The following is a 17,021-nucleotide window of genomic DNA, read 5'->3' as shown; positions in this document are numbered from 1 at the left end:
AACCCACCCCTGTGAACCTCAGAAAATATATAATATGCAAGAAATGAGGATGCGCTTACTTTCCAGAAACTTAGAAGTGGTACAGGGCAGTTTGCTCGCTGTTGTCTTGGACTAGGGCGTGCCAGGACTCCTCCTCCACAAAAAGTGCGTTATACCGAGGATATCCCCTTTTCAGTGTTTCACTGCCTGATTGTCTAACATTGTAATGTTCACATTTATTACAGGGAGTTTCTCAAAAAACTCAGACAGAACCATAGAATACTAAACAAGATGATTATCCGTTTTTCTTTCCCCCAAATTAATATTTTGTTACAATTTCCAAGTGCACCTGAATAAGCCCATTATTCTTGATATTCTATAAACTGACAATTGAAAGAAAATTGTATTGACAGACCCTTATTGAACAAAATTGCTCAACAAGAACCATCAAGGAGCAATTGTTCATAGTGAAACTCAACTATAATTAAAGTACTCCAGTAATGAGAAAAGTAATTTCTATTTTTTTTCTTTTTTTTTCAGTTAATGCATTTTTCCCTACTCTGGATTCCAGCATCTGAACTCCTGTATTTGTTAAACAAAAATTGCTAGTTCTTTCTCGGGTGACTAACAAATTGATTCTTTTATTGCATATCCATTTTCTAGGATATCCGAACCAAATGGCTCTTCCAGTTTCTTCTTTCCAGCCTCAGTGCTATTTCTCTGGCATGCCTAGCCTATAAACCCTATAGCTAATACATAATGGCATGTATTTTCTGAGGACAGGCGTTCAAACGTATATGGACATTTCCATTAGGTGGGCACAGAATACTTCAGAACCAAAACATGGATGAGCAGCAAGTAACGTGAATAGTGAGAAAAACTTTCTTGTACTGGTCCATTAGGGTTTAGCTTGAACTGTAGAACTAGGATTAAGTTCTGAGTGTAGGATGTGATAAAAAGGAGGTCTTAATTCTCCACCCTTGCTAAATAACTCATCTCATGCCCAGACGGTCATTATAAACAACTCCAAATATTTTAGCCCTAGAAGTTCAGAAAAGTTTATTTGCATATGTGGTCCTTTTTTTTTCATAATATACACTACTTTGCATATTTTTTTTAAATCTGACTTCAGCACATGCGGTAATTTATTGTAACAGGCATGTAAGTTGAAGCAAGTTGCTGTTCATTACTAACAGGAGCAGAAAGACAGGAAGAGGACAGCTGGAGGAGCCTGGTGGATACACACATAAATGTATTTGTAAATAAGCTGCACACAGTTATTCTTCGTCTCGAGGTGAAAGGAGAAAAAAATAAAACCAAAACTGAACTCCCTCTTTATCCTAGCCTGAAAGCATTGGATATGAAAGCAGATTCCAAATTTTCTGACTTTGTGAGGTGGGAGATGGGGGGAATAGTTAACTTGAATAACATGTAGGGATGGGTTGATCTGTTCTAGGTAGGAAGCCGGTGTACCTTTACCAAATTCAACTTGCTGAAGTACCATTCCCAGACCCAAATACCATGTACGGGAAATAATCTGTGAACTCTGGATTTTACACACCGATATTTAACAAACCCGTTTAGGTGCATTATACAGTTGGTGAACACTGGACAGTTCTGGACTGACTCATATGACTAGTTTGTGTTGCATAGTTATGAGAATTTGACTCCTTCCCTTGAAATTCCTTTTACATTCTCAGAACAGTCTTAACTAAAATTACTAGAATTGCTGGCGCTGCAGATGACTCTACAGTTACAGGAGTTAAGTTTTGGGAGATGAACGCTTTTGGTTTTCCTCTTCATGTGTCAATGTGTTTTCATATTTTTATCTCTTCAAGTAGTATATGAGGTTTGCTGCTTGACCCATCTTCATTGTAACTCTTGGCTTTTGTTCATCTTCTACAACTCAGGGTTGAAGGGAGAAGCTTGAAAATGTATGCCTGCATGTCCTGAAGGTACAAAGCCTCAGAGAAATAAGAAAAAAAGTCATGAGATCACAAAACAGTCACAATGTTAGGTGCAGTGCATCATTTAGTTGTTGGAAACCTGACACATGATGTTTTGTTTTCTTAATTTTGGATTGAGCAACTTGCACGTTACAACCAGAGCTTCCTTTGTGGCTTTCAGAAACATCAGGAGTGTTGATATGTGGCCTCCACTGCTTCTTGAAATGGGAAATGATGCCTTTCTCATGTGTAGAAAGCAGCGAGATATTCATAAACAATGATGCAGGAGGTGATAACTCATCAGTTTTGTATAGCTCAGAAGTTTAAAGTTTATGTCAACCAAAGGGAAATAAGGGCAAAGTATGTGTGCTCAAATAGTAAATGGAAAAAATACATAAAGGATATTCAAGACATGTTAGAATCGTATAAATATCACAATCAGGCATAGTAATGAATAATCAAAAAACGATCTGATGTTTCAGAGTAGGATTAAAATAATACCTTAACCATGTCATTATACTTATGAAAGACCCAAACCATGTTTTACTGTAACCTTACGTATTCAATTTTTTTATTTTGCTCATTTTCAAATTTCTGTTGTAGCTTGCAGCTTCTAAATGTAACACACCTATGATAATGGGTAAATTCACAACAGAGATTAAGTAAGCATTGTTTCTTACATCCCATAAGTACTTGTTCTGTATCATGGTGTGCTGCATATTGATGAACTGCAGAAGCCCCTGATACACAGACTTAATTTTGTTTAAATTCCTTTACATGCTCTGGGGTCAATAGGGCAAGTGATCCTTGATGCAGTCAGATGCTGTGGACTAATTCTGAACCAAAGAACATCCCTTGCTCTTTCCACAAGAGGATGTATATTCATAGGAACATTTGAAATGTGAAGAGTAACTTAAGGTTGAAATGTCATTAGATTAAGCAAAATATGCTGAAATGCACTTATGAAAAAGTGAGGTGAATTGTTTTGGTTAAACTAACTGGGCAAAAGTATCTCTCTCAAACTGAATCTCAACAGAATCTGGTATTTGTTATGGAATTTTTTTATTGTTCTTTGCTTCAGTGCTAAAGTGCTGGAACGTTTAAGATTGTGAGTGAAATTTTAAGCAATATAAATTTTATGCCAGTATCACTTTAATTGAGTTAATTTTTTCCCCAGAACATATTAAACTAAAACTGAATGCCCACATTTTTTGTGGCTGGTCACTAATAAATTACCTATTCTTACAAAGACACAACTCCGCATTCTCCCTCCTACTCACACACTGATAAAGGCTGCCATTAATGATGGGTTTTCTTGATTTAAGATGGGATGATATAACCTAGTATTTGACATAGGGTGTTTCAAAAGCGATCCTTAAGCTCTGTTCATTGTGCTGACTTGTGATTTGTCATCTCTTAAAACCTCTTTCAAGTCAGCAGAAAGTGGTCCTTACAAGGCGTGGGGATGACAGAACAGTTCCAGGGTACATAACCAAGATTTTGATGCAAACATCAGCTGTTTTATTGATCGGTGGAAGTTGTTGGGCAACTGCCACAATTCGGATAGATTACTTTTTTAGGGTACATGGGTTTATCCCAAGGGCCTAGGCTGGCATGCTGCCCGCTAAGGATCAGGAGAACATGAAGGCAATGCAAAGCCTTCTTGGTGCACTTTTTGCAGATATGGTGGCTCCCACAGCTTTTTCTTGCAGGCTGAGGACTTCTTTTTTGTGATACCTCAGCCAAGCCACTTCAGCTCATCTTCTCTTTTCACCGTACATAGCATGGATTTATGTGTTTATAGGTTAATATTTGAAAAACAGTGCAAAGCTCTCAAATGAGATGCTTCAGACATACTCAGAACAGCTAATGCGACAGCTTTCAGAACTGGCCTACAACCGCACCAGCTCTTTTTCCCCTCCATGTGTACTTCTGGATTCTAATAAGCCATCTCGCCCTAATGGTGAAGACGATTCTTTTTTATTTCTGCTTATAACATGTAAATATAAGCATCAGGAATAAAATGGAACTTTCTTCATCCTTGTTGTATTTGTAATGCTAATAAATATGTAGAAATAGATGATACAGATAAACAACGCAACAAATGGAAACTTGAAGAAATTCAGATTTTTTTCAAAGATGTATGGATAGAAGGTATAAATGTAGGGGGAAAAAATCAAAATTTGGGACAGTTTTTGTATTTCTATGGTATAATTTTAGCCAGTATTTCTCCCTCATTTACCCAACCTCCAACTAGTGACCAAAACCTATTTCTTCTGGGTTTGCCTTCTACTCCACTCCATTTGCTTCTCCATGGAAAGACAAGAACAAGAAAATAAATCATGGAAACAGTGCAGCTGCTTTCTCTTTACAGATCCACTTTTCTTTCCTCAGAGCCTTCCGGAACATCTTTTGTAGGCACACCAGAGGAGTGATGTGAGTTAGGGGTTGCGGAATGCTGGAGACCACTAAAACATCTGTTGTCCAAAGCACATTGTCCCTGTGTCATGGGAGAGACCGGGAGAACTGCTGGCAGTGCAGCACTGTGGCAGGAGAGGAGGGCCAGGGGGGTTGAGATGGTATTTTAGAAGTATACATACAGTCTTCTCCTGGCTTCCAAAACATACCAGCAGATGTAAATTCTTGCCAGTGGGTTACACGGTAGCGAGGGGGAAAGTATTTAATATAAAATTACAAAAAAAAAAAGCTCAGAGAACAATATTTTCAGATTGTGTTGATACAATAAATCTTCTTCAGTAACGGCTATATGGCCATAGTTTACTAAAAAATAGACAGTAACATGCTCATTCATTTTTTTTTTTATGATTCAATTTTGCAAAGGTATCTTCCTTTGACTAAACTAATTTCAGTAATGAAAAGCGGTATACAGATGCAAAGAAATAGAAAGAGAACTAACAGCAAGATAAGTAGGCTCGATCTGTGTGGTTTCCCACAACAGCAGATGTATATATGTCAGTGCTGTCCTGTTTGCCAACTGGCTTCTGAAGTCTCCAGGAGGGGGTTGGAACTGCAGCTTCTACTTTTTGAGGCTTTTGGAACACAGGTCTTGGGGACCTCCTGTGAAGTAAGTCAGTAACACAAGTGAGATGGCTGGCCACAGAATTCCCGTTGGCTTCACATGTGTTGATGTGGGCTAACAACTTAAAACCTGGCAGAATGTTTTTCAATGACTTTTACCATAAACATTCATTTTCTTTTTTTCTTTTTTTCCCCCATTGGTTTTGCATTATGGAAAAAAAAATATTTTTTTTTCATTCGCTGAAATTCCTCTGTGATGCGAGCAAATGCATCATTAGGAGGAGGAGGGAAGAAGCTGAAATGCCCTGGCAAGTGGCTCTCTTATTTGAGGCATATGCAATGAATGGAACTAGGGTGAGGTCTAGGAATGCCTTCTGAGCCCTGGACACCTCAGGGGGGGACATGGCTGCGTGTGCTTTGCAGGCTCCTGCGCCCCAGGAGCAATATATTCTTATATGAACTAAAGAGATTTCAACCTTTGCTTTTTTAAGTGGAAGAATAAATATCCTGTTTATGTTCACAGATCTATTCCCATAATGGGTATTAAAGATCCCATTATAAGTAAAGACTGTAGAAATGAACATGTTCTAACTGTATTCTTTTAGGAGGATTAATCTTACATTAAAAATTCATTAAAGTGGGCTTCGCTGCATTATTTAAAATGACAACAGGAGACAACAAGCTGAATATTTTGTCACTGATATGACACTTCAGATTCTCCTCCTTATTCATCGCTCCACCACTCAATTAAATTAAAAATTGCCAAAATCTTCTGTTGTGGAAAAAAAAAAAAACCAAAACCAAAACAAAACAAAAGAAACCCAGAAAGATAACTAAAAATATATATTGTTTGAGTTTTAAATATAATTGTATTTACATTAGTCTGCAATGTGTGGCTTTTTTCTTTTTTGCATTTCTGCTTATTAAAAACAATGTCAAGCAGATTGATCAGTGGAAAATACAAAATTGTAGCATGTTCTGAGGTGGCATGACATCAAGAAAGAGTGTTTGTCATTTATGCTGGTTTTATTTTACGACATCGCAGTACAGCTGGGTGGGAGAATTCCCGTGAAGAACTTTCTTAGGAAAGAAAGCCCACCTTGTCAAAAGCAGTCAGCCTCGTGCCACAAGGTAGTAGTTGCATCAAAGCAATGAATAACCCTTACACCTTCCACAGGTTTAGTCAAGTTCTAAGTAATGAGATCCATGTCTTCCTGCATCACGCCAAGCAGCGATACTGCTCTTGTGTGTTCAATCTGGCTTTCTGAGCTGGTGGGAGTGACATGGATCTGCCAGAGTGACTCCATGTGCAAGGAGGGGAAGCTGCTTTAGCCAATATCCCGCACGCGTGTCAGGGGCAGGATTATTTATAGCTTCATCATGTATAAATATGATAATTTCATATTGTTAAGCATGTAGTTAAATGACAAATTTGTTACAGTAAGATACTGCAAATGCTAAATATACATAGCGTGTAAAATGCTTGTTTAGGGTTAAAACAGAACCTCAGAACACTATATAATTCCTCTACTTTAAAAGTCTATTTTCTCACAGTCCTCCCTAATGCAGCACAGCCGGGTATCTAAAACTGCTGCAAGAATTATTTGTTTGGCTCATTTGATAATTGAATCCATCTTCAAACCTTTTATTTTGTCCTCCCCCAATTCAAACATGAAGTTGTGTCCTCTCCTCCAGCAGCATCTGTTGATTTTCTCTCCTAGATGCTCTTGACCTCTGTCTTCTATGCCAAGTCCTCAGCCCAAGCTGACACCTTTTTCAGTGTCCTTTTTCCATGCCTTCTCCTACGTAGAACTTGACTCTAGAATTAACCTGGTTCTTCTTCAGGTATTTTTCAAGTGTGTATGCTTGTACCTGTGTGAAAACGCTCGCCTGGACTGCTCAAGTCTTTAAACTAGAGCTTAGGTGTCCACCTGTCCGGTGAGGAGCACCCACGCTTCAGAGGGAACTGGTGCATGCTGTCTTCCCTGTACGGAGTCTGTCCTTAAACCTGTTTCTCAAGTAAAGATGTTGATGTTTTGTATGTGTAAGCAATAACAAATAGAGGAAAATGATTCAGGGCCTTCCAGAACTGCTTTAGCCTACCCCATGATAAAATAGTCAGAGATTGCTTCTCCATCTGAGACTTCTCTGCCCTCCCCTCCCCACTCCACCCCACCCCCACCCCCCAATTCATTCCTGTCCTTGTTCTGGGGATGAAGAATTCATCTTTCTTAGTACCATGAGAGTAACATGGATTTTCATAATCTAAGTAATAGTCTTTTTTTTGCTTTGTCTAGAGGCAAAAATTTCACTAGGTTAGAAATATCCCACTATTATTTTTCAAAGTCATTTTTTTTAGTTCTCTTTAAAGCGAAAGCAGTATTCTGTATTTGTACAGGGTTCAGCACAGACCTTTCTCTTTCCTGGACTCAAATTGTACCCCAATATAAAGGATAGCATCTGCTCTTTGCAGCTAAAATGAAGCTAACATCAACTACTGTCATCCATAGCCTTGTGTGTTATTAAGAACTTTGTTCTACGCAAGCCCTTGGGTTGGTGCCACCCCCTGACCCTTTGGAGACTGGGCGTCCCAGCCCCAGTCTGCCCCACAGCCTGCCCTTGGGACTGGTGACTTGATCTTCTGGACTGAGGTGCCCAATGTTGGATTCTACCCTTGGATGTGCCAGAGTCAGCTGCTCACCCTCACATCTCAGCCAGCTGCTCCAGAGCCAGCTGCTCGCCCCAGTCCTTCAACCATCTGTGAGCTGGGGAGTCTCTTCATGCAGCCACCAGCAAACCATGGGATCACTCAAGTGCCTCTGCAGGCTACTGCTCTAGGGAAGAAAATTCAGCATTGTGTCTTGGTGACCAAGCACAGCCTGGCTGGGTGGGCTGTACTGACCAGAGGAAAGGGCTCGTTGATTTTCTGAACCTGTTTTTCCTGCACCTTTGGAATCAAGATGTGTCCTACCTTACATCTCCTGACACTTGATGTACTTACATTCGTGAAATGTTTAGAGATCCTTGTATGAAATTTGCAAACCTTTAAAATTATTGGCAACAAATTGTTTGCTGGGAATAGAATCTGTGTGTTACTGCTTTGTTGATAAATGTACCTACTGGAATCTGCTGTGTAGCAGAGTTTTTTACTATATCTTCAAGCAACCAAAACAATAGCTGAGACATTTTTGATCTACAGGTACTCCAAAGACAAATAATATGCTGACTAAAATTCTCACTATATTGCCTGTCACAGTCCAGCCTGGAATACATAAATATCTTCAGTGATACGTTAAACTCACAGCCAAAATAGGATCTTTTATCAAGTGCTGGCACACTAAAAGACGAGTGTTTGAGAAGTTAGTGTTAGGATCCAGATTTAAGGTTTTTGCTTAAGATAATCAAGCCATGAAGTTGGGTTCATTTTTGTGGTGTCTCGAGACAATCTTGCATCACATTCATTTGAGATTTAGGGAGGATGGCAAGTGGCACAGACTGAGTCTGTGGGAAGCTATCAGCCCGAGTGACTAAATTTATCGTTCACCAAAATTCCTGAAAACCTGATGACATCCTGATCTTCCAACATACAGCAACCTGTTTGAAGCCAAATGCTGCTTATTTTGGTGTATTTATCCCATCATGCCATTCCCGTGCTATCATGGGGAAGAAAGTGTGGTTTTAAGATAAGGCATATCATTTCAAGTGATTAAAGGAACACATTGAGCAGGTTAAAAACTCATAAACATTATCCAGTGAAAAATACTGAAATCTCTTTTTTAAATCCACAGATAAATGCATATAGATACATTTCATAGTTACTTTAGCCTAGAAGTTCATATTGTTGGTCTGAGCAAAATGAAGTACAGTTTGTTGGAGGCTTTGTGGAGGGAGGAATATTTTGTGAGAGAACGCAGAATTAAAAATTGCTTTGAGTGTGAAAATAATTTTTGTTGAAGGATATTAACCTAAGGAGCATAAAAGATGTTACAAGAGCCTATGAACCTCTAGAGAAACTTACAAAATAGTTTCCAGAAAGTGTAGGGTGCCAGAGGGTTACCAACAGGAAACTAGGGGCACTGGTTTAAAGCTCAATAGCTCCACTTGCCAGTCCCTTCAAATGCAAATCTTCCATAAAGCTGTTAGAATTGTTGATTTACCCAGAAAGAGAAATTTCTGGGTGCCTGACCGAATATACCATCTGAAATCCAGCTTTACATCCCTATTTATTGCAAGATGCTCTTGTCTGCAACAATTTAGAAATTACTGCTTGCTTGAGAGCTCTGCATATGGTAAGATCCTCTAGCATCAGGCTGCCATTTATTTACTTCTTTAGATTAGAGAATATTCCTTTCACATGGGGATGTCAGCCCCTTGACAGCAAGCAAATGGTAAAGGTAAGGGAATCTAGGTCATTCGTGTGCTTGAAACTAAAGAGACTAGGCTATACAACTAGTCATCATTAGCAAGCTGAAGTTAAGAAAACATTGATTTTTAAAATGCTGTGATCTCTAAGAGCTTAACAGTGATTTATCATTTAATGCAAAACCAGGGTATAACCAATGGATGCAGATGAATATAAATTGATTTGGTGGCAGATGCACATCTGCAGCTGAGACAAACATTCAATTAAAAAATAAAGAAGCTGGTAATTCTTCACGCTTCAGAAAAGCTATCCAAAAAGACTATTAAGGCATCTGAGAATTTTCACACATAAAAAAACGTGCTACTGCACCAATATTATGAAGCACACTGAGGGCCTAAACATGAGGGTGAATACAGAAAGAACCCCAAATTTTACTAGAAGAAATGAGAGAATATTGTGAGGAACCCCAGAAAGACCAGACTGAGCTGCGTGAATGAGCATCACCAGTGTACCAGGAAGGCCAAGTCAACATGCTGGGGTGAACAGAGAAACGGCTCATTCACTTCTTGAAATTCAAGGTTAGCTGTTAACAGCTCAGGAGAAAAACCTGGCTGTGGCTTCTTGTGTATTGTGGACAATTTAATAGATGCTTTCCAGTAGTAACCAAACTGAACAGCAAGTGAGCAGGTACAGAAAGGACAGCTGTGCTGGAACGGCCGCAACGCCCTTCTCCGCTTGCTCACCCTGACCACTGGGGTTGTTTCTCATCCCCTCTTCCAAATAAAGCACAAACATATTTTGAGAGGTGGGGGAAAACAAAAAAAACCAAAAAACAAACAAAAAAAAAAAAGCATGAAAGTGGCTTCCTTTGGAATTGAAAAATATTGGAACAGCTGATGTATTGAGAACATGAAATGGGCAGATTTATGGGGTCACCACTTGGCACCCAGAGACGGGCGTGCTCGGCGGAATGAAAGTTGGCATTTTTAAGATGTTTTGCCTGCTTCCTAATCTAACATACTTGTTCATTACATGAGTTTTGCATATATTAGAATGGCTCCTTTGTAATATTAACAATTCTTAAAAAGTTCTCACTGTGTAGCCTGATTAATGTGTTAATTGGGCCTCTCCTGTCAAGCAGTTCCAGGTAGTTTATTCCTGGGTATCAACAGGGAAATAGTATTTAGTTAAGCACCCAGTTTAAAAGTTCATCTTCGGATTTGGATATTCTTTTAAGAAATAAATGTCATGTGTTATTCTTCTTCAATTCGGATATGATCCCACCCTGGAAGCCTACAGGAAGGCTGTGCTAGTTAAGCAAACCTTTGATTTGAGTAACATTGTGTATGTTATGTATGTACAGACATAGGAATTCAGAGTTTTGCTGGATTATACACACCCAATACACGCACCCCCCTCTAGGACAGCTTTTTTGTGACATTCCCTTCTATCTTTCTATCTGTATGCCCCTAAATCATTGAGATATTTTTTTTCTTTGAGAAGGAAAGTGTAGCACTGCATTTATAAATTCTTGGACATGGTTTATGAATTTTATTTTTTTTTAACTCAAATATATCCCAAAATATTACACAGCAAATGTTGCTATTTGGAAAGAGCAGGCGCTTCTTTGGTCCTTTTTAAGGGGAGGAAAAACTGGAGCAAACAGTGTGCATTCAGCTAGTCTAGTACCACACACAAACAAAAAAAATAATTCTTAGAGAATAACACAGGGAATTGTGTTTGTGATATAAATGAGGATTTTGCAAATATGTAACGTATTTAACTACTGTGAATAATCTGTGCATAACAGCTGGAATCATAAAAGCCCCATAATATGTCTATATTCCTAATGTGTATATTTGCTGTTTTGCAGGCAGACCAGTAATGATTGTAGTTGAATACATGGAGAATGGATCCCTTGACTCCTTTCTGCGGGTGAGGTATCATTTTCTGATGACATTTGAATAAGACACCATTCTAGGTTAAGATTTTAAATCATTTATCATAAATTAATTTCTACATAATGTTATTCATGGATTTTTAGTGAAGAATAGAAGCATTTTCCCCAGGGCACATTTCGGAGGTACAGTGATACATTAGAGCATGTCTGGAAAAAAAGAAGATTTAAACTTAAGAATATAATTGATTTCTTCTACAAAAGTAGTTCCCATATTTAGCAAAATGAATTTCAAATAGTGTTTTTCTGAAGAAAAAGATAAATTGAATCACAAACGCCTAGCCTTATGGAACCGGTTCATTTTTCTCGATCACCTTCAAAAATACTTTGTTATGATTTTTTTGGTTGGTGAAGTGTAGAATAGACTCAGTAATTGATTTATAATTATGTATGGTTACTTGCATTTAACAAATTGAATTAGAAAACAGTTCATGGGTGAAATGTCCTGACATTAATTAACCCCCAAAGGTCACAAACAAACATTAAAGAAGGGCTACAGAAAGCATGAATAATAAGTTGGCACGATTGTATTGAATTTTTCTTAGAAAAGCAGAAGGAAAGCATGGACCCTCCTAAGCTAAATTTATCCTAAAATAGTCTTTTTGTTAACAGAACCTTTGGAAATTCTCCGGAGGCCTACTGACATAAGACCCTGTGTGAATAATTTGATTGTCGAGTATTTCAAATTCATCTTAAAACCTTGCCAGCTCCATCTTGCAGAACAGTTGAGCTGGGGTTGTAGGCAAAGGTTGGGATGGAGGGTAGGGGAACTGTGGGTTTGTGAAGTTGGTTGAAAGGGCATCCCAAGTGCAAAGGTGGTCAATAAGGAGCTGTGAAAATATTTGCATGAAAATCTAGATGATGGTGATTCCAGGATGTGTTGATAGCAGGACGAAGGAACTGCTAAGAGAAAAGAGTGGATAGGCAGAGGGGAAAAAACAAGCAACGCTTTAGAAAGTCTTAAATCAGAGAGAGGGAAATAAAGTCAAAGAGTACTTGTTTGATGGTGTGCTGAGAAAAGAGGTAGTCACAAGAGAAGAGCATCTGGAACAGAGGATACTGCCCTGAAAGCACATCAGAGCTATTGTCTTAGCTATTTCTAAACATAGTTTTTAGCTATTTCTGAACATAGTTTCTCCCTTCCTTTTGCTTTTGAGTATTTTATAGCAATCTAACTCTAATATTTCTTCTTGTCCTCTTCACCAACTCTCCCAAATATTTATTTTTTTAATTTTCCTTTGTCAAGACACATGACAGATACCTGCTGTGTTGTCAGAATCACCAGCACCACAGTTTATGGTGAGAATTTTCAGATTTCTCCAAGTCAGGTTATTTTTCTGGAGAGTCTGACTTCTTCAAGTTCTTAAAAACTGGGCAGGTTTAAAAAATCACCCCCTTTGCCTTTCTAGCTCATCCCTCCATACACCTGCAGCAGACAGACTGCCACTGGTTTGAATACCTGGGCCTTCCCTGGGCTGTCATTTTCCATCAGTGCCACAGGAAAACTTGCCTGGGCCTGAAACTCCGCACTGTGCACACACGTGTGTGTGTGTGTGCAGAGTTTCATAGAAGAGAAGAAAACCAAATACTGAGCTAATTCATGAGAGAGAATTACTTTTCTCTGATTTGCTCTAGTGTGATAGCCATATTCCAGTTTTTCTTCACATGTATTCATTTATCAGAATAGTAACTACTTATTAGGATACATTAATAGAAACCGACATCAGCAAAATTGTGATGTTACTGTGAAGCAATACTTCTCACATTGCATCAGATGTATTTGTAAGCAAAACTGCTGGGGGGGAATGTGAGCTAATCATTTCTGCAGCTGGTTTCCTTGTGTATTATTTTACAGTTTCAATTAACGCTTCAGATACAGTTTATTCTTCTAAAATGCTTTCTAAAAGGACTTTAGATAATATTCAGCATCCCAAAGCACTGTAGATATGTCATCAGCATTTCTGTTAATAATTAGCAAAGCAAATGGCTGCAAAATAACCTATTTAAAAAGAAATCCAGCTGCTTCATTAATAACAGTTGTTTCCTGCAGATAGAAGTCGACACTTTTAAAAGCTTTTGTGAAGATACAAAGAAGCAGAGAGGGTTTATCTCTAGCAATGCTAATGAAAGGTGTTCAGTGAATATAACAATTCTTATGTGGTGAGATATTGAAGGGCTTATAGGGTAGTTGATCTTACTTATTATTTAAAGGAATCACTCGTTACAGTGCAAAGTGTTTTCACAGAGAGGGGAGAAAATCCATTTCTCATCAGAAGGAATATTTCCCCACACATGGCAACGTGCAAAAGTTCACCAGCACATCCCTCCAACCCGTCCTTCTCCAAAAGCCTGCAAAAATGGGTCAGTCTCACCGTTTCAAAATGAAACTCTGTGTGGGTGTTCCAGAAGAAGGACTCTTCATGGAAGACATTTACCACCACCCTCTTCACAGCCTTGGTGGGATATTAGCTTTCATGCCAGTATGAGTCACGTCAGGAATCACAAGCTCCAAGTAAAACTCCCCTTGACCTTTAAACCTTGAAATCTTAATAGCCTTTACTTCCTTGCTTTACAGACAGGAAAGTAAAGCACTGAGGTGTTATCTGCACATTATTATGCACGAAGTGTGGGGCAGAGAATAAAACTGAAATCAGTTCCCCCGCATCCCAGGCCAGCAGCTTACACTCATCCCTCATTTCATTTAGTGCTGTATTTTGGTTGCAGTATGTGACCAAGTCCCCAAACCCGTGCCTTACTCTCTGCTATTTGCATTAATTGAACAGTAAACTCAGCTAGATTACGTCTGTCCACCCCACAAAATATCCTGTGTACTGGCTGCTAACTTCAAGCTTGGGGGTAAAAAAATTAGGCCTGCATTTGCAATATGAAGATGCTTCAGATATATCCTTAGTGGAAAGGCATCAGGTAATTAGAGCCAATTCCATAAAATGACAGTAATTAATTACAGTGATTGTGCACCACCAGACAGACTAAATTGCTGGAGACACTTGACACTAAATTTTCCTCAGAAATCCTGTATTATTTTTGCAATTATATATAACTAATTTCCATAAGATGAAACTCAGTTATCTTTTTTTTTTTTTCCCTCATATGAGATTGAGGCATGCAAGCTAATCATCCCACAAAAGTATACCTGATGTTGGCTGTCAATGAAATGGTCATTTGACCAGAAATAAGGTACATGTGACTTCATTTCTGGTAAGATCTGGAGAGATTTCTCTGAAAAAGAACATGAGCTTCCAGCTTAGTATTTCCCAAGGGGCTGGAGGATCCTTTTCCAGTATTACTCCAACAGCTGCCAGATAGAAGTAGTCTGTGCTTGGAAAGAATTGGGAATTTAGGAGATCCAGGTACCATCTACCAGCTTCACAGACAGGATGGGACACATTCAGTCACCTGCCTGTGTCACAGAGATCCTAGCAGTTACTCACTCTGCAAGCATACGAGGGAAATAATAAATACACAAAGAGTGGAAAGGGCAGCTATCTGTGCTGATAGAAAGATGTCCTTGGTAATTAGATGGGATAATTGCAGTCAGGTATATTTGTTCAGGCTTGTTGATGCAGACTACAGAAGAAATAACATGAGAGACAACCGAGAGAGACGCATAATCAAAAAAAGATTTTAAAAGCCTAAAAACACAAAACCGTTTTAGCAAGCGGTTTCCCACTGCTGCAGGTCTGAGATGCCGGTTCTTTGAGCCTGGCCACGGCTGAGCAAACCCCACGAGTACCGAACCACTGCTTGGTGATCCTTCAGTCTTTGTACGTGACATAAACCCAACCCCATTTTGCGGAGGGCAGAGGGACATGGATGCCACCTTGCACCCGAGCCTGTGTAGCAGGTCAGAGGGTGATACAGTACTGCAGCCCAGGTCTGAATCCCAGTTTCACTCCCTCACTGTTTGTGCTGGACACCACAATATTTCCCTCCGTCTTGCCTGGCAGATGATTGCAATAATTCCTGTAAAAGCCCTTTGCCCCGAGGCTGGTCCCTTCACCCTGACGTACCCTCCCCTGCTTAGCCTGCTCTCCAGATGCCTCACAAACTTATGGAGCTGCTAAGAGTTAAGTCTCATCTAGTGTTTTCACAGCTCCATCTAAAGGGTCATTCTTGGCTAAACCAATCGGATTTAGCATCAGATAGACAGGAACGGGGTGATGAGGAGGCTAGGTGGCTTGTGTGCTTGGGGGGACTACTGCTTCTTGGGTTCTGTTGCCCAGAATGATACCTGGCGAGCATCTGTGGGCTGTGGCCTCTGCTCAGCCTCCTCGTGCATCGTTCGGTATGGCCACGGATTTACACCACAGACCAAGAATGCATCTAGAAGCTGCCTTCTGGGGACGTTTGGTTGTGGCTGGCTATGTAGAATCACGTGAAACAAACCCAAAAACTGTCAGCAGAGTAATTCTTTCTAAATAATTCAGTATTTGCCTGCAGCTGCGGGCTGCCGGACCGCTGTCAGTGGGTTACCCCTGCCCCGTGTCCAAGGCATGCTCACCACAGTCAGCACAGTGAGGCAGGCGCCAGGGACACAGCAGTATCAGCTGCAGGCTCGCGTATGCACTGCACCGTACTTACTCACCCTGCTTTATTCAGAAGGGAACATGCACTTACCAGGGGTCAAAGTGGGAAAGCAAGCTCCTCGGGCTTTGCAACATTTTCTCTTAACTGTACCCTGAAAAGACAGATGTTAAAGTCTGAAAGGTGCTCCGATCTTGCCCAGTTTTATGAACCTCAGCTGTAGAAGGAAGGGATTCGTTTACCTAGGGTAATCACAGGGTCACCTTGCTTTCTTCATTGTCACTTTGCAATAGTAATGCTCCTCTTCCTGCCTAAAACCTCGTGACTGATATATTTCCTTTCACTTCAGATAATTAAAATACTTGCCAAAAAAATGTTAGCTTTATTTACAGGCATGCATAGTAGGTAGAAATGCTGTGAAGTATATTTTGTTCTTCCAACGAAAATATTTTCTAAAGATTCTACAAAAATACGCTTAACTGCCTTAGAGCACTAACTGGAGCAGACTTTACAGCAAATGAAACCCTGGAATTAATCACCAAATTTTAATCCCTTGAGGCCTGTCTAGCAAAGGCTCAGATAAGTGTAAAAATGTGTGGAAAAAAATGTTCCTAGAAGGAGAAAATATTATGATATATTACTCTTTGATGCAGTAATTGTTATGAAGTTACTCTCAGAGCAGCTTTGCTATCAGGCTCGCCCTTTTTTCAACTAGAGTTTTGATGCTGCAGCAGACACCTACATTTAGTGAGTTTGGGGGAAAGGGAGAAAAGAGAAAAATGAAGACTTGTAGAAAGTTCTACAAAACAATGTTGTAAAGTATATGTTGTATATCCATCAAACATGGCCTCACTAGACAGAGTCTTCTTTGGAGAAAAGAGGCCAGATGGCCTTTCCTAAATCTAATGGTTCCTGTTATTATTTATCTGCATCCAGAGAGGGAACAACATTAGAGCTCATAAGTAATACTTCTCCTTTTGCTTTCACACACAGAGTTCATGGGCACTTTTATTTATTGGAGGCACGTTCCTTTCCTGGTAGGATAAAGGTGGCATTTCGCTCTCAAAAATGACTGTAAAGAAGAAAACCTGCACCGGAGACTGCCGATTCCAGTATTTTTTTCTAAACCAAAAAACAAACTGAGCAGTTAGAAACTGAGTTTGAATGAACGTGTTGCTTAGTAGGGAAACTG

General features: G+C 39.6%; 1 protein-coding gene across 2 annotated transcripts in view; it reads left to right on the top strand.

Annotated features, from left to right (window-relative positions):
- The window catches only part of EPHA6 (EPH receptor A6), a 513,385-nt gene that overhangs the window by 432,242 nt on the left and 64,122 nt on the right, over nucleotides 1–17,021 (top strand). For both annotated transcript variants that reach the window (XM_055703220.1, XM_055703219.1), the window contains one exon: nucleotides 11,201–11,262. In XM_055703220.1, the coding sequence (XP_055559195.1) occupies nucleotides 11,201–11,262 (62 nt within the window). The remainder of the gene's footprint in view (nucleotides 1–11,200; nucleotides 11,263–17,021) is intronic.

The sequence above is a fragment of the Falco cherrug genome, chromosome 2 (genome assembly GCF_023634085.1).
Source record: "Falco cherrug isolate bFalChe1 chromosome 2, bFalChe1.pri, whole genome shotgun sequence".
NCBI lineage: Eukaryota > Metazoa > Chordata > Aves > Falconiformes > Falconidae > Falco > Falco cherrug.
Note: the sequence above shows the minus strand (reverse complement) of the source record. Positions and strands in the feature narration are given on the sequence as shown.